Here is a 19,400-nt window from a genome sequence, read left to right as displayed (position 1 = left end):
ATAGACTCTACTGCTTACAGAACTGGATACCGAATTTTGAACTCTCATGAAAATCCGTGAAAACACACGATTTAGACTTTCTTCAGAGTCCAAAGAAAATTAACTTTAATTAGCAAGGGTAGGTACATGTTCTTTTTAACAGGTTGTGATCGGAAATGTTTCAAAAATATTTCATGATAGGGTATTGCATGTCATCTTAAACTCTTTAAAATAGGATGCTTAATTTTAAATAAAAAATGGGCAAGAAAATTAGCAAAAAATTGAGTTTCTGCCCTAGGAAATAAATACATAAGTTTTCAAACTTAAAATTGCCAATTCTATAGTTTTTATCAGAAATGTTTTTATTGTTTTTGAAAAAAACATTAACAAGTTTTTAACATTGGATTTTTAAAAATTTCAGCTTGTCTTCTCTCAAATGTATTTACAGAAAATTAAATTTAAATTATAATGATTTACACTTGATACCATTTACGCAGTGAAAGGCCAATAGTGTAAATAGGCTACTTTGTATAAGTAGTATATAATAGTTACCCTGGCCAACGGCGTAGAAATTCCTAAAGAGGGCTAAAATTCCTTAGCGAATAGCCGCTTTAAGCCGCACCTTGACAGTGAGGATGTTATGGTCACCATCTTGGATTACGACATCACCGTTGCAATTTCCGTTATGGCCGCCAACTTGAAAATCCGTAATTTTTATGCTATAAAATAGCGAATAAATTATAAAAATAAAAAATAAATTAATTAAATTTAAATAATAAATATTTAAAAACACTGTTGCACATTTCTCTACGATCGCCATCTTGGATTCTAGAAAGATTGCACATTTCATTACGACCACTATCTAAACGTGTATGACATAATCGTTGCACGTTTCATTATAGACACTATCTTGGATTCTAGATCATTGCACTTTTCGTTACGCCCGCCATCTTGAAATTCCGTAATTATAATGCTAGAAATTTTGAAAAAAATTTAAAATTCATAAAAAATAATGAATGAATTTTTAATAAAATATATTTAAATACGCATCTAAGTCCTTGGTTCGAACTCGGTGGATTTCTTCGGGAGAGGGCATCGGCATTGCTGTGAATTCGGCCTTTCCTGTGTTCGATTCGACAAATCATATTTCTGTAACTTTTCAATCCACCTAGCAAGTTGTCCCTCTGGATTCTTGAAATATTGTTGCCACTTATGTGCGCATTGTGCGCATTGTAAGTATGACAAATTAATTTTCTCCCATATAAATATTTGTGGTAATGTTGCAGAGACTTCACTACAGACAAGAGTTTTCATCTTGCGTTCAGGCTTAGAAAAAACTTTGCTGTAGTACGCTATTACTCATTCATTTCCATCCGAATCTTTGGAATGTACAACATCCAAATAATTTACACTTACATCAGTGTCGAGGATATACACTCCATGTTCTAGGGGAGACGCAAGTATGGGGATAGTGCACAGATATTCCGTGAGGTCTTGAAAGGCACTCTTACAAGCTGAAATTCATATTAATTGTCCCTTGCCCTCGGTTAGCTGATACAATGGTTTTGCGATTGTCGAGAACCCAGTTACAAAACGTCTTTAGTAGGTACAGAGTCCGAAGAAACGTCTTACTTCATGCTTATTCTTAGGTTGAGGTAACTCCTTAACACATTGGATCTTCTCAGGATATGTACGCACTCAATCCTGTGATATGCCCCTAGGAATGTTACCTCATGCTGGAACATAAACACTCCTTACTACTTAACTTAAGTTGAGCACAACAAAACTGTTTGAATACATCCTGGAGATTTAGTAAAAGTTCCTTCATTGTATTCCTTACCACGATAATGTAGTCCAAGTAAACTAGGCATGTTTTCCATGTCAAGCCATGCAGGACAAGTACCATCATGCTCTCAAAAGTCGCAGGTGTATTACATAACCCAAATGGTAACACGGTGAACAGGAACAGCCCACTACTTGTCGTGAAAGAAGTATTCTCCGTATCCTCGGGGTGCAGCTCCACTTGCCAGTAACCACTCTTCAGGTCCGATGTAGAGAGCAATCTGGTGCCAGAGAGTGTATCAGGTGTGTCATCGATATGTGGGAGGGGTTAGCTGTCCTTCTTGGTGATGTCATTCAGCTTCCGACAGTCCACACAGAACTTCAGTTGGCCATCCTTCTTTGCCACTAAAACAACTATGGAAAACCCAAGGACTCGCTGATGGTTCTATTACACCACCCTCCATCATACCCGCGATCAACTTCTCAGCTTCTTCCTGTTTCGCTAGAGGTATCCACTGTGATGCTTGTCGGATTGGCTCCACATCACCTGTGTTGATGCAATGGTAGACCAGGCTTGTTCTCCCAAGGTCAGTATCCCCCAAGGAAAATACATCCTGGTTGCTTACAAGAAAAACTTTGACTTCTTCTACACTCAACACTAACTACAGTTCCTAAAACTAATTTTAAAAACATATTTCTTAATTATAATTTTTTCTTAATTTTAATTTTCTATTGACTGTTTTTGAATTATTTAATCAGGGCTGTCCCACTTCTGACACAAAAATGTTACGATTAATAACTTGAGGAGAACTGGGTTCGTAAGGGATAGTCCACTTATTTTTTTGTTATAATACCTAAATAATTGAACTTGAAAATGCCCGAACACAAATCACTGGCACTTAAAAATATTTATCCCTAAGTCACTCAATGTCTGTGAAGTTCTATAGTTCGCACTTCCCACTGAAGCTAGGCTCAACAGTGGTTCGTCCCTTACCTCGTGCCTGTTCACACACACACAGTCTCGCGTCAATCAGTCCCCGCACTCTCACGATCCAGTCGAACTCTATGTCGCGCCACTCTCCTGGGGAGGGGGGGGGGGTGGTTTCTCACCCTCTTCACCGATGTCGCACTTCCCTTCGCTCGGGATCCGCTCAGAACTATCCGAATTCTCGGAACTCGCTCGGGACTGTTACGGAACCCGTCGCGGGACTCGTCGCGGAACTGCCGTGGAGGCCGGCGTCGCTGCTTAAGTACTGTGGCGCCCTTCTAAAACCGACGAGAGCAGCTGTGACGAGTCGCGTCATCCCAGGCCAAACCGACACCTGAACAGTCCAGAAGAGCGTCGTCAATTCATGCTGCTCCGCGTGATAGCCCACGGAATTCCTAAGGCCGCTCAACGAAAGATAACAGCGCTGAGACAGGACGATGCGCGTGATGCGGAAGGGGGAGGGGTGTACCGACGACCCTTGTAATCCGGGCAGCACTCGTGACATGCCTTGCATCAGTGTACGGCACATGACATGGCGGGTGACGCCAGTGGCCATGCAGGGCCGCCAGCCAGCTCCAAACCTGGCATCGCGGTTTGGACTCTCATGTTCATTACACAGGAGTCGAGTTAAATTCCTGGTCCGGACAACCTGATTTCGGTTTCCTACGATTTTTCCCTATCACTTCAGGAGAAGTCTGGGCTGGTTCTTGACTACAGGCCACAGCCGTGTCCTTATGCAAAGTCCCTGGTTTGCAGTGTAGACTGTGTCCATATCTAGTGAGAAAGGAGAGTGTGCAAATAGGAAAAAATAGCAATATCTGGACAAAACACAATTCTCTTTCTCCTGGATTTTTCACTGCCATCAACCAATTATCATCACCCTCATCATCACCAAATCACTATTTCCAAAATGACCATCATCACCATCATGAAAGCCAACACCAATATCAACAACATAATATTCATCACCATCATTATTACCACCATATTCATCATAATTAGAATTATCAGCAACATCATCATAACCATCACTATAATCATAATCATAATCACCTTAATTTTAAGGTTGGCCATTTCTGTCCTAGTCCGACACGTGCTCAGTGGTTGGATGTCCTGGCTGCTGAGCCAAGAGTTCCGGGCGTGGATCACGACCGGGAATAATTTCATCCCCGGGCTAAGACTGGTAGTAGTGTCACCCTGACTTACACCACTGCGGTGCTATCTGGGGCCAGTGTGCTCGGACGCGAGTTTAAAGGCATGGTTACGCATGTCTTGGTTATTTAATTTTTTTGTCATTATCATTGATCAGTTAAAATTCCTGTTAGTTCATGAAGATTGCACTCTTACATTTGGTGTTTCTTCACTAATTTTGTAGCCAAATATTTTCTAATTGTTCTCCAACTTCGGTAAAACTTCACGCCAGTATTTGTAAAAAAAACGATAATTAGTGTAACATTTTAAAGCTTCGAAATAAAATTGAGGAAATATATATTAGTAAAATCTTTGACGAATATTTATATGCAAGAAAGTTTTCGTAAAATATTTAAGGTAAGAGCCCATAAAAAATAGCAATGGCAAGAAAATTAAGTGACCAAGATTGCATGGGACTGAAGGAATTTTGGCGAATTAACTATGTTAGCTTAAGAGGTCTTGCCAAAAAAATTTACTAAACAATGAACACGATAGCCTGTAATCCCTCTTTATCATTACCATCATGATCGTAACTTCTCACTTCACACAAACCCCAGCAAGCTAAAGCCAACAGAAAAATGGTGGTTTCTGCGACGACCAACAAGGGAACAGTTGTCTGTGTGACAACCAACAGGGGAAAGGTGGTCTCTGTGACGAACAACATGGGAACGATGGTTTCTGTGACGAATAACAGGGGAATGGTGGTCTCTGTGACGACAAACAGGGAGTCGATGGTCTTTGCGACGACTAATGGGGGACAGTGGTCTCTGTTATGACTAAAAGAGGGACGGTGGTCTTTGTGATGACCAAGGGAGGAGGGACATGGCTTTCTGTGACGATCAAGAGTTGGACGGTGATATCTGCGACGTCTAAAAGGGGGAGGGCAGTCTCTGAGACGACTAAAAGGAGGACGGTGGATTCTGCGATGACTAACAGGGAGATGTTGGTCTCTGCAACGACCTACATGGAGAAGATAGTCTCTGCGTCGATTAACAAGGGGAAATTGGTCTCTGCGGCGACTAACAGCGGGATGGTGTTCTCTGCGATGACCAACGGAGTAACGATGGTCTCTGCGACGACCAATAACGCGTAGGCGTTCTCTTCGACGACCAACAAGGGGGCGGTGTTCTCTGCGCAGAGAGCTCGCCGATGTCGGCGCGCAACTTCCCGCCGTCCTTCTGGAACAGCAGCTACCAGTCGACGGCGACCGTGACATCGCACCACGCCGGCGACATCTATCCGGACCCGTACCACAGCTCAGCGTCTGCCGCCTCCGACCCGTGGCACTCGCACTACCAGCAGTACAGCGCGGCGGCAGCGCATCACCACCACAGGTGAGTGGCATCGCCCACGAGGTCCGAGTTCCCGGCCCAAGCATGGTCGGAGCTGTCTGCCCGGTCTAACTCTTGTCCTAGACCTCCTAGCTACAGCTAGCTTCTTGTACTCCGCAGAATAGTACGGGGCTATTACACTCACTTTCCCGGCCCAAGCATAGTCGGAGCTTTCTGCCCGGCCTAACTCTTTTCCCAGACCTACTCTTGCCCTATACTTCAACAGCTAGCTTTTTGCACACCGTAGAATAGGACGGGGCTATTACACTCACTTTCAGTTGAAACACCTTAAACTTTTTAAAGTAACTTCTATACATCATTTTAATTATACAACAGGCAAGAGTGTTTCTTTAGCTATACATTCGTAAATAACATTACACACAGAAGATTGCTGTTCACGAGTACCACCACCACAACATGACGCAGTGAGGTGGGCTGCTGCTGCCGGCGGCGACCAGGCTGCAGCCGCATGTCACGCCACTTGACTTGTTTTGTGAGATTATGTCTTGTTGTGGCAGGGCCATGCACGTGTACCACCACCACAACATGACGCAGTAAGGTGGGCTTCTGCTGCCACCGACGACTAGGCTGCAGCCGCATGTCATGCCACTTGACTTGTTTTATGAGGTTATGTGTTGTTGTGGCAGGGCCGTGCACGAGTACCACCACCACAACATGGCACAGTACGGCGGGCTGCTGCTGCCTCCAGCGACCAGGCTGCCGCCGCACGTCACTGCGCCGCACCACCAGTACTCCAAGGGCACCGTGGCGCACGAGGCGTGGGGCGGCGCCGCGACGCACTCGGCCGCGCACCACCCGCACCACGCGCACCACGCGCACCACTCGCACGCGCTCGACACGGCCGCCTACACTGCCTACCCTTCCATGGCAGGTCAGTGGCCCGCCTGCTTAACTAGGCGGTCCGTTCACTATTTAGGGTGAACTTGTCTGTAATTTAAGTTCAGGTGTCATGCTACTGTTATTAATGAATTTCAGAGCTATTCACTTTGCTCTTTGGTTACCTAATCTCGGACCCTACTGTCCTTAACATAAGATAGCCGCCTGGCTAGGTCAACAAATGGCGTCCAAGCTCCAATTGTTAATGTTCCATTTCTCGAAAGCGTCTGGGTGCTAAAAATATTTAAGGGCCATTACAGTTGTCTATACAAGTTATGTTTCATTTTTTAAACGTGTGTTTTGTGGACCATGATGAATGCTTACCACTTTCATTTAAAGATATGAAAATTCCTAAACACAGTATTGTAAAGGGTATAGGGAATGGTAGGGAAGTATAGGGAGCGCAGGGGTTTTAGAGCATTTAAAAATGGACACAAACGGATCCAATCACCTTGGGCACCTTCCATAATCCTGCTAGGTATCCCACGAAAATGGTTCCAGTCAGAGCATACTCAGTTCTCCTCAGGTGTCTTAGGCCTCATTCACAAGGAGAGCCACAAGGCTCGTCCTCGTGAGCAGGAAAGCTTTTTCCGCTCCTAACTTCCTCTCTTTCAAACGCAAAGTAAGCGTCGCAATGGATCGTAAACCGTGTTGTGGCCGTGTATCTTCTTTCCTATCGACGCCGTCTTCGACGACAAAAACACCAACTTACCAGAACGTATTGGGTCCATTCTATCAACCAAAGGCGCGATGAAACATGTGTTTTTGCCACACTTTATTAAGAACTTCGACGAGTTGGTAACAATTTTACAATTACTTTCGAATGTCATTGGTCTCATCTGATGAGCTCATAGGGAAGATCAAGGATAGTATTCAGCTCAAAGATACTAACATGAGGAACTACATTCAGACTGAACTGAGGCTGGCTGCAACCTTAAGGTACGTGAAGTGCACTGTCTAAACAGAAGGAAAAAAACAGAATTTGACTTAACAAAAAAAAACGTATAAACTATGACCACCAACTCCGACACATACAAAACTTCCATTTCATGGAATTAAAAAAATCTTGAGAGATAGTCCAAAAGTTGATTATAGAAAAAATGTAAATAATTTAGTAAAATAGTGGGTAGTGAGAAAGGACAGTATGGAATAAATGATACATTAAATAGGAACCCATATACTCATCGAAACAAGACATTTACGTTATCATCCCATATCATATGGAAATGAAGTCTGAGAGGGAGATAGGGTTGTGGTATTTCTTAGGCTTGGGGAGGACATACATGAGGTTGGCATCATTTGTGGATAGTTGAAGGAATGATGATTGGAATGCTGAGCAGGAATGTCGTGTTGTCCCCATCCGAAGACTTGATTTGTCTTGTTTGGATCGATAAACAGTGGAACAGCAGAGTGAGCTAGAATATTCCTCACAGATTTTATTTTCATTTATCAAATTAAGTGCACCAGCTTGAGATTTGACGAATTTGTCATCAGTAAATATTTCTAGTGATGCACTAGTCCTTGCATAAAACAAATGTGTCTGTTCGGGGTTTCAATTACATGCAGCATTTTCCGCTCAAATTCGCCTGGGTGGCTTCTGGGTGTTTCTTTCTGTCCTTTCCTTTTTTTGAATAAGCCTCCTTTTCTTGGGTGGTATGGCTTTCCGAATTCGAATGTCCCGCACCTACAGTAAACTGCTATTGATCCTCAGATTCACCTTCTACACTTCCGATGCAGCTTTCTGGGTCACTGTTATCACTGGCAAGCGAATCTTCATTCGCCCTTCTTTTAAAACCTTTCCTTAAAAAATCCATTTGGTTGTGGTAAACATACTTCTTGATTTCCTCTCCTTTTTTGCCCTGTCAAGTGCTTTCTGGTATCCATCTCTGAGAGTTTTCCATTTCGTCGTTAAGTCCTTTTCTTTAACAACAAAGAAATGACTGTAACAACATAGCATTAATAATACTTGTAATACAGTAATGAATTACGTTATACAAATACACCCATTTACACTAGAAGGACGTGAGTTTTGATCTACCTACAAGAATGGAGAGGTGTCATTTAACCCTAAACCATATTTTCACCCTTTTGCTTGTTATTTTCAAGTTAACTTGTTTTAAGTTTATTGTAATCATTGACTAAATGATAAAAATTATGTCAAACAAATAATTAAATTGCATACTACCCACGATAAATGAGGAATTCTTCATTTTGCGTAAGCTGTATGCCCAACTCAGCTGTTCATTACGTTTGGAATCACTTGAAAATAAATTCCATAAATGAAGGGGGATGGTGATATAAGATTAAATGTGTTCCTCAAGGCCAAAAGTCACATCATCCTGGAATAATTACACAACAATTTATTAATGGCTTAAATATATGTTTAAAACTGCAAAAAGGGTCAAATGACCCCTCCTGTCCTTTGAGACAATCAACAGGTAATTTATCTTGCACCATTGCCATGTTTTCAGGTACCTTGCAAGTGGTTGCACATTTACCGAGCTCTATAATATTTTCAGATTCAGGATTTCAACTGAATCCATTATTGAGAGAAGCATTTACAAAGCCATTAGGTCAAATATGAAAGCAGAAGTGCTCTGAGTCCCAACAAAAGAACAGTGGGAATGCCTTAAAGCAGGCTTTGAAACAAAAGCTAACTTTCCAAATTGTCTTGGCGCTAATGATGGAAAACATGTACATTAGGTATGACCTTTTAAAAGTGGATCCATGTACTACTATTACAAGTAATATTTTTCTGTGGTACTCATCGTCATAGCGGATTCTGAATACCGCTTTGTGTACATGGATATTGGCAGTACGGAAAGGATTGTGACTCTTCGGTTTTTCAATGGTCGAAGCTTTGGAGATCAATCTAAAATGAAACCCTTGAACTTCCGACCGAAAATGTCTTCCTGTTGCAATGGGACCTCAACTACCTCATGTTTTCATCACTGATGAAGCTTTTGGGTTGCAGAGAAACTTGTTGAGACCCTTTGAAGGACGAACCCCTTCATTTGAAAAGAGAGTATTTAACTACCGTTTGAGTAGAGCAAGACGTTTTGTAGAATGCAGATTTTTAATCTTTTCCAATAAATGGCGAATACATCATAATGCAATCAATGTGCAACTAGATTTCGCTGTAGACTTTGTGAAAAAGACATGTGTATTCAAAGTGATTCAAAGAAATAAATATAATTTCAATTTACTATTTGTTTTCTTTCAACTTACCGTATGTCTTTTTCTCAGGCCCGGACAATGTTTCAAAAACCTGTTGATGACATCGGACACTTACCTCCAAGTTTTAGCAGCTTCATTCTGGTCGGATACACCCTGAATAAATTAACAACTCGAACATCAAAATCCATCTTGACTTAATGGTGGGGTGCAATTGTCACCCTTCTCTTGTAAATGCTCCCCTCCTCCCTTTGCACTTCGAGGAAGACACGCGACCCCCTTCAAACGCCCGGCGAGATGCACGAGCCATACCGGCCTTCACTCGCGCGCCCTAAAGGACCATGCAGATCTCCGAGTGAAAGAAGCTTTACTCTAAATCCCCGCCATTTTGTAATCTGCAATGGGCTGCTGTCAGCGGCCATCTTAATTTCGAAGCATTGAGGAAGGTGTCAACAGTGTCCCGATGAATTTTATTTTGTACAAAATCCTTGAATGAAGTGGCTCGGGATCGACCCGAGATATAGCAGCATGTTGAAGTTTGAAGGCAGAGACCCTAACCACTAAGCTACAATATTAGTTGGGAAGCCTTGAAATAAATAGGAAATATATGTTTTTAAAGTATGTTATAAGACTATAATTGCAGTGATATTTAGTAGAGAGCACCAAATTTATGTTTCAAAAATTATTTTCCCAGAGGGCACCATTTTTAGTTCTAACCATTTATGGTAGAAAGGGACATATTAAATTCAAGGTGTTGCTGCCGAAATAGCCACAATTAAATTTAAAAAGTGCTTGTTGTATAGCACCACTATCGCCCATCTTTAGTTACAGCACAGATTACCAGAGAGCCCTAGTGTCGACCAACTTTAGTATCGTCTGCTAAGAGTGCTAGTGCTGCTCCACCCCCGCCATATTATATTCAGTAGCCCACAATCTTGGAAGGAGAAGTGTAGGCATAGTGCTCCTATGGATCTGTTCCGTATGGAGTGTAGAGTGCACAAGAAATCTTGCAATGTTGCTACATCTCCCACCATAGTGGATTGAGTACCCCGCAATCTTGAATGGGGAAGTGTAGGCATGGCACACATAAGGATGTGTTCCAAATTTTTAAATAGATGCATATGAAAGTTTCGAGCTGAATTCTTTATTAATGTTATGTGCCATTTAAAATTTAATATTTAAAAATATTGTACAATCTCATTCTTTTTCTCCCTTTGTAATATGTTGTTTATTAAACAATAATTATATAGTCGAATAGTGTTGTGTGTACTCTCTTTTCTTCTCATAGTAGTAATAGTAATAGATATTTTGTACTACGTGTTAAAGACTCTGAATAGGCATGCTTTTTCATGTTTAGTAAAACTTTTTTTTAATATATTTATTATAAGGTTAATGGTAACTGTGGGGTTATATACATACTCTAATGAATTAATTAAATAAATGTTTTTACAGTGGTAGCTTTCTCCTCTTATTTATACCTTTTCTTATAAAAACATATAGTGATAATTCGCTTTTTGACGATATGTTTATAATTTAGCTTGTAAGGATAGTGATGGTAGATCTTATACTCATAGGCAAACGTTGCTTATCAAATATGTATAGTGATAATGAAATAAAATTTATGAGATAGATAATAAAATATGTGTTTAACATGTTGGTAAATAAATGAAGAGTTATGTGTATATTTTATAGTGTGTTATTGTGTAAAGATGTAAATAATAATTAAATTGATATATAATGTTATATATTCTTACAGAAAAACTTAATTGTGGAACTCTTAATATTTAATAATAAAAGTATTCAATGTTATAAAAGAATTATATTTTAAAATAATTTATAGTGATTTGCTCATAAGATAGAGATTGTAGGTATGTGTATACCCCTAAATTGAACAAGCAAAATTATTGAAATTTTGCTCCCTCCAGATGTTCTAGTGTTAGTTTTAAATATTTAATAAAACAATTGCAATACTTTAAAATATTATGTAGTGATATCATTATTCTTATAAGGAAATTCTATAGTTTTATGTGCATTTTCTCATCGAATATTAATTATTAGTGAACGCCATTTCCAGTCTGAGAGACCAGACAGCCTGCACTTTATTTATCTGAAATTAAAAAAAAAAAAAACATATATAAGTAAAACAAGTGTAAGCGTCGACCACCGACAGCTAAGCTGTATAATGTGCACGCCAGACATTTAAAAGTATTTAATAAAACCAATTGTAAAATGACATCTTCGTCATCAGTTTTCACGAAGCAAGTTTGTTAATATTAAAAAAAAAAAAAAATCTGGCCACTCGCATTCCTGAAAAATGACTACACCCTACAACATATTAATATATGCAGTCTCTCGCACTTGAGAACAAGCTGTGGAGTAGTATTACATTTATAATTCGTCTTACGTGGGCCGTGTGGTAGAAGTGCCATGAACAGAGGTGTGGTCGCATGACAGCTGGGTTATACTACCTGTTTGCGTCTCAATCGTATTAGATTTGGGTTACAGACTTGTATCAGCTACATGATTGTGTAATACGAAAATAATGCAGCTTGTCATATAATTGCATCTTAACTGATTGAGATGATACGCACGTAGCCTGTTTTCATGTCAAATCGTCCTCCTGCAGTCACAGGCATAGAGTCCGCCAGAGTCAGGATCTGTCACATACGGCTCGTAGATATACTTGTAAAATTACATCCCCATTGAGGGTTTTTTTTGACGTGACAACGTCTAATAAATCGATGAACGCCAGCTACACGCACGAAAAAGTGTCCTGTTACGCACATTGTTCCGTTACGCTGTGTCCCGTTACGCTCATTGTTCCGTTACGCTGTCGGCGAGTGCAGTAATAATAGGTTATGTTACAAAAGACTAAAAAATAATCGTGAATCATATAATTGATGACAGATATTTGATTACAGTTTATTTATATGAAAACTTGTTCATAATTATATTTAAACTTTATAGCTAAACGCCAGTTTTAAAATTAATTACAAGTGTTCTACACGTGAACTGTTTCGTCGACTGTTTATAAAGTGAAGTGAAAAGTTAATGTGGTTTTCATTGCTTATTACAACAACAATTTCGGCAATAAAAGTTAATTTTTCTTGCATTTTAAAAATCTGATTACTAGTATAATTTCAAGTATTTATTCTTTTATTATTAAAATAAAAATGATTAAATTTTATTCATAAAGTATGCAATCATTTCATCAATGTTTTGTTATGACATTGTCGAGTTAAACTATCGTCCGTAAACCGACTTTACAGACAACCATTTTTTTTTGACCGAATGGACTAGTTTGAGCGCGAGTTGGCTTGATGCCTCGCATATGGCAACACCCGTTTCCGTTCAATTCTACACTATAAAATACATAATTTATTTCAGACGCAAATTCTCTCCACTATAAATAAAAATTATTTAATAGTTATATTTTTTAAACATGTTTATTAATTTTTTTAACTAGAGTTCTTGCACAGATATTTTTTTAAGAAAGTATGACTAGCAAGTACGTTTTATTTACATGGGAAATACTTATACCACAACCTTTTTGTATGTCTTCAACATTTTTGTTGACCAGTGTAGGTATATTCATAGTCATATATTGACATTTAATTTATTTTTCTTTTAAGGCTATTATGACTTGCGGTATTTTTGCTTACACGGGAAATATTTCGCTTCCAACCCGTTTATATGTCTTTAACATTTTTGTTCACCAGTTTATATTCCCAGCCATATATTGACATAAAATATATTTTTTTCTTCTAAAGCTGGTATGACTTGCAATGGCTATTTTTGTTTTCCGAGACATTTAAGACATGGGGAATTTACGTTTTTTTTTTTCAAGCAGGATGTGCGATTTTTATTTATTTTTATCTAATATTGTCAGTTTTTGCTTGATGTAGCGTTCTGTATCGAATCGCATTCTCTGCTTCTGGGGTAATGAGGTAACGTCACGCCGAGCCGGCCACGGCATTATTAGCTGCTTGCTTGTGATGTTTCTGGGGAGGGCCAGATGAACTTGGTTTCCGGAGGGGAGGCGTGATGGAAGCGATTGTTCGGAATGCGTTCCTATGATGTATTTCCGCCGTATTTCCGTGGTTCACCAACCACGTGGTTGCACGTGACGGCCGGCAAGATCATTCCGCTTCTAACACCACCGAGGACACCATGTGTTCATCCAGTGAAAGTGACATGAATGTCAGTACGTCCTCTCCACCAGGGGACAACACCTGCAAAGTCCATCCAGCTATCGAGGGCTTGGTCTGTGGCTCCAGCACCAATGGACCTGCTTGCTGCGTGCACAGCTGTCCTGTATGAGGATGAGGGTGACGACGATGATGAATGCGATGATCATGAAGTGGACGTGGGAGACAGCGGTAGTGACAGTGACACAGACAGTTCTTCCGCGATCGACGTGGATAATTTTACAGAAGCGGTGTGGGACTTTAAGGGCTCCGCCTACCCGGGCACACACACGGTGTGCAGAGCTTCAGGAAAAACAACGCGATTTCAAAACTGCTCAAGATATCCGAGTTGGGTCTGTTTACGAAAAGCATTTAAGAGTTCACCGAGGGCCGAAAAGTGCTTTTGATTTTGGATGAAGTTTTGAAACTGTATTTTAAGGAGAGTTAAAATGGCTAAAACGCATGTTTTCAGAGTAATTTTTAAGCGTAAAAATACCAGTACAGATTCTTGAAAGCACTTAAGGGACTTGCATTACACCTTTATCTTCATTTCTCCGCAAAATAATGTTACGGTCACCGCTCAAATTTCACAGTTATCACGTAACGACGATAAGACTGCGCGCCAGTTCAGAGCCTTGCGCTTAGAGGCTATACCGCGCTGGAAATACCATCGAGCGTCGCGCTTACCATCCCGCCTCACTAACACACATACACCCCTGACGAGGCGGGCCCCTTAACCTGCAGATTTATTTACGGAGGTAGACGATGTTATAGGAAGGGATATTTATGTGGGGGAATGGGATGGTTATATATAAAAAATATTGGGATGGATTAGTTTTAAAATATTGGGCTAAATTAGTTTAGGGCTTAATATGCCAGCACTGTATTTTATGTCAATGAGAAATTATTTCTGTAAGACTACTGCGCTGCTTGTTCTCAAGCACAAGAGGTTTCACGGTCCAAAAACAAACTTGCTTCGTGGAAACTGATAAGAAAGATGTCATTTTATAATGTGTTTTATTCAATTCTTTCAAATATCTGGATTGAACACTACACAGCTTAGCTGTCGGTAGTTGACGCTTACACTAGTTATACTTGGATATATTTTATTTAAATTTCAGAGAAATAAAGTGCAGGCTGACTGTTCTCTCAGACTGGAGGTGGCGTTCACTAATAATTAATACTCGATGAGAAAATGTACATAGAATTTCCTTATAAGAATAATGATATTACTACACATTATTTAAAGTATTAAAATTGTTTTATTAAATACTTAAGCTACTACTTGAGCAGGCGGAGAGAGGAAATATTAATACTTTTGCTTGTTGAAATGTGGGGGATACATATATCTACAATCTCTATTTTATGAGTATATCACTATAAATTATTTCAAAATATAATACTAATTATTATTGTATTTTATTATTAAAAAAAAAGAGATTAAAATTTTTTTCATAAAATAATATTTGACAATAAATATAATTTTAATTATTATTTACTACATACACAATTTAATTAGTTTACCTCTACGTATTAAATATATGGAAACATTTATTTACCACCTTGATAAACATAACTTTAGTTAGTACATATATATAACTTTCATAACTTTAAATACCACTTTACGTATTTAATAAACAATGTTTGAATTCAAGCATAAAATCTACCACTATTCTTATAAACTTAGTATGAACATTTTTTTTAAAAAGAAAACTATTACTATAGGTTTTTTTATAGGAATAAGTATGAATGATAGGAGAAAGACAGCTTCCAGTATAAAAAAAAATTCTTTATTTATACATTGGAGTATTTATATAACCTCACAGCTGCCACTATCCTTTTAATAAATGTATTAATATAAGTTTTACTGAACATCAAAAAGCATGCCTATACAGAGTCGTTAACACTTCCTGCAAGATATATGCCACCAATTTGAGAAGAAGAGTACACACAACACTATTAGACTATATGTTATTTTATAAACATCTTATTACAAAAGGAGAGAATGAGTGAGATTGCGTTTAAACTTTCAATATGAATATTAAAATGGCAAACAACATTAATAAAGAAATAATCTATAAACTTTCTTATGCATCTTGTGAGTGCATATATTGCATGATACATAACAGATCCTTATGTGCAACGTGTATACATCTCCATCCAAGATGGTGGGGTGCTGAATCAAATATGGCGGGAAATGTAGCACATTGAAAGATTTATTTGCACTCAATGCACAATGAGGAATAGGTGGTATAGGTGCACCATACCTACACTTCTCTACCCAAGATGGTGGGGGTGGAGTGACACTAGTACTCTCTAACAAATTACAATGACACTAAATATGGCCAACACTCGCACTATCTGTTAGCCTGTGTTGTAGTTAAAGAATGGTGCTATCTATTATCCACTATTTGAAAATTAAATTTTGGCCCCCTCTGGCAGCAAAATTTTTAGTTAAAAATTGCACCCTCTTTCGGCAATGGCTAGCAATAAAGTTGGTACCCTAAAGAAAACTACTTTTTTTTTTTTAAATGTGGTGCTCTCTACCAAATGCCACTACAACTATTGTCTCATAAAATACTTAAAATACATATATTCCATATATATTCTTTAAAAGTTTAATATAGTTTAATATAATAATAATAAAATTCATCAGTGACACTGGTGACACCTACCTCTATGATTCGGAACTGAGATGGCCGCCGACAGCTGACCAAAACAATATGTCGGCCTACAGCAGACTACAAAATAGCGGGGCACTGTAGACGATGCCTAAGGAGAAGGTAGGCCACTTTGACTGGATCCATTTGTGTATGATGACTAGGAGCAATGCTGAAGGTGCCTGGGGTGACTGGATCCATTTATGTCGAATTAAAAATGCCCCAGAACCCCTGCGCCTCTCCCTACTCAGGGAGCCTTTTCTTTGAAATATTCCAGTTTAAAATAAATGGGTAACTATAAAATTTACACAGAGACGCCTAACCGACACAAAGACTACATGCCAGTTCGGTGCATGGCGCGTAGATGTGGAGAGGCATGCGAGCCAGTTTAGTCCTTAGGCCCCCGCCCCCCGCAATTTTAGTCTTCATGCGCCCAGCCAGGTTCCCCCCTTATTAGCATGCTCTAAGTGGCGTTAACTTGCTACTGACCTTAACTTCCCAGATAAAATGTTGGAATAATTTAATAAAATTTACGAAAGTGAGGTTAAATAAGACGTGAAATATACAATAGATAAACAAATATTTTTAAAACATCCTTTAGTAGGTCGATTACGGATCTCATTTTGCCCCGTCAAATCGAATAATCGAAGACGCCCGAATTCGGGCGTCATAAGTTAACAATTCACGTCATAAGACAGAAACGAGGTTTTTATGAGAGAGATTTTATTAATATTTGAATTTATTACCTTCAAAAATGTTTAATAAATACGTTTATATGTATTTCAATGTCTACACAGTTACGAAATGTCTCAACTCTTGGATTTTTTTTTTCCACAAGGTTTTTCCCTGGGTTCTTGTATGAATGTTTAAATACATTAAATTATGAAACCATTGAACTGGAATTTTTATCACATACAACAGGAATACATAATATGTTTTTATCAAAGACGTGCCATACAATGACAGTGAATAATCGGGTATTGATATGTTTACATCTCGTGTTCTACCCGCGAATTGTGCTTCGCATCCTAGTAATTTGGTCGCTGTAGAACCACAAAAGGAGCTAGGGCATCTTACAAGAAAAACTAAATGATTAAATATATTTTATGATTAAATATCCTTGGCTTTTCCTTTCCCTACATGCAGTTCTGTAGACTTTGTTGTGGAGCCAAAAATCATTTTTACCACAAATCCGAGTGAAAACCATGTATCATTCAAAATCAGCTTTAGAAATTTTTTCTGTTATAAATCAGCATGGCTTTTGTAAAACAATAAGTAGGGACACCTGTATTTCGCGAATACATTTCGTGTCAAGGTATTTCACAAAATACTGTAGCTTTTCTCCTGTGGTTATTTGCTGAGGTCGGGGAGAGGTGTCGTCCCGCTCTTGACGGGGCCAATGAGAATGTGGTCACCGTACTGCTGCACCCTCACAATTTGCCATGACTCTTAGAAAAAGCTACAGTGTTTTGTGAAATACCTTGACATGAAATGAAATCGCGAAATACAGGTGTCTCTAACAATAAGTTATTAACAAATGCTAGACTACACAGTTAAGGCGCACCCTATTTCAAAGATTTAATAATTTAATGTTCAGAAAATATTACTAGTAGGTAACTAAAATAAACCCTATATTATTAATCTGATTATTATTAAGTCAACTTATGGAGGCTAATCATTTATTTATGATTCGTTTATGTTTCACGAGGAGTGTGATGCTAAATTAGACCAATTAAACTGAAGTTAGGTTCACAATTTAGTAATTTTGTAGAGTAGCGGATTCTTGGAAAGAAAGTTGCTATAATAACATAAGGGAACGGTTTTATTGGGTCGAGTCTAATACATTAAAATAATTTCTTTAATATGTAAGTTATACTTTATACGTTATTATATTGCTTATTTAACCAACATTTCACATAAGTTTTATTCACTTTATTTCCCAGAAGCCCCTAATCTGTAAATTTACCCTTAAAAATTGTGATGTGGCATATGGAACATTTGGAAAAAGGTTTATTTTGAATACATATCTACTAGTGTGAACTCCTTTTTAATTATAGATACATACAAGAATGCACACATACTTTTCTTCGATTTAAAAACTCATATGATATAGAAGGATAATTATACATTCTTGTTTATAATTGTTTAAAAAAAAACAGTTTTTTTAATGAATGTTGTATATTTCAAAGGAAAGGATAAACACATTAATTTTTTTTTTCCTGCTGTTAAAACTTCTACAGTTTAAAAAAGACAAAGCTTCATTAGCGAATATGTTCAAATTACTATTAATTGATTGGAGCATAACACTATAAGTCAGGGAAAAAAGCCACCAAATATAAATCTCATGTAAGTTTACAATGTACTGAGCATTTAGAAATTATTATATGGGAGAATCCAACAGTGTCAACATTATGTAGATAAATCAAAAATAAAAGGTATCACAAGGAGTAAATCCAGAAACATACCTAACTTAAAATATTTCAAGAGGAAAGTTTATTAAGTGTTTTCGTTCACGCATTTAAGCTATTTAAAAACTGGAAATTATATGATGATTTTTTTTTTCAAATCAATAATATTCGAAACATTAGTATCTTGTGATTGTTGTTCATGCGACTAGTGTGTTGACATAGTAAATAGACCACAAGTCTTCTAAGAGTTAACAGAATCTAATTTTCAGTAACGTCAACTACAGCATTTTATACGATGTATGATGAAAAACGTAATCGAATTTTTCGCTCCCCTTCATGAGGCAACCGTCTTAACAATAAGGCGTCAAAGTAATGATGCCTTACTCTAAAATATCCGTAATCGACCAGCAGGAGATAATTACCTATATTGTTCTTAGAGGATGCATTTTTAAAATAAAGCATTAAATTGACTGTTAACTCATAAAAAATTTTAATATTGTAATCATGTTCTATCATATAATTATTTAGCACACCTATAATTTATTATATTTTATAACAAGAAAATTTCACTAACATATTTATTAATTTAACTTGTTTAAATTTTAAGGGCTATGTAAGTATAAAAACATATTTTAACACTATATGTTATAATATAATTACTAAAAAGTAAACTGCAAAAAATAGCTTAAGAACTGAAATTCATATTTGAAGGTTTCGCAAAAAGAAATACCTATTATGATTTCCTTATAACCTAGGTACCTGATTCCAAAATATTTTTTTTATTATTTTACTTGCTCTATCTT

General features: G+C 38.0%; 1 protein-coding gene across 1 annotated transcript in view; it reads left to right on the top strand.

Moving 5' to 3' along the window:
• LOC134529924 (protein vestigial) overlaps positions 1–19,400 on the top strand; it is a 168,893-nt gene that overhangs the window by 57,054 nt on the left and 92,439 nt on the right. The window contains exons 3-4 of the mRNA XM_063364479.1: positions 5,079–5,274; positions 5,919–6,163. Coding sequence (XP_063220549.1) covers positions 5,079–5,274; positions 5,919–6,163 — 441 coding nt within the window. The remainder of the gene's footprint in view (positions 1–5,078; positions 5,275–5,918; positions 6,164–19,400) is intronic.

Source organism: Bacillus rossius, chromosome 2 (assembly GCF_032445375.1).
Source record: "Bacillus rossius redtenbacheri isolate Brsri chromosome 2, Brsri_v3, whole genome shotgun sequence".
Taxonomy (NCBI): domain Eukaryota; kingdom Metazoa; phylum Arthropoda; class Insecta; order Phasmatodea; family Bacillidae; genus Bacillus; species Bacillus rossius.
Note: the sequence above shows the minus strand (reverse complement) of the source record. Positions and strands in the feature narration are given on the sequence as shown.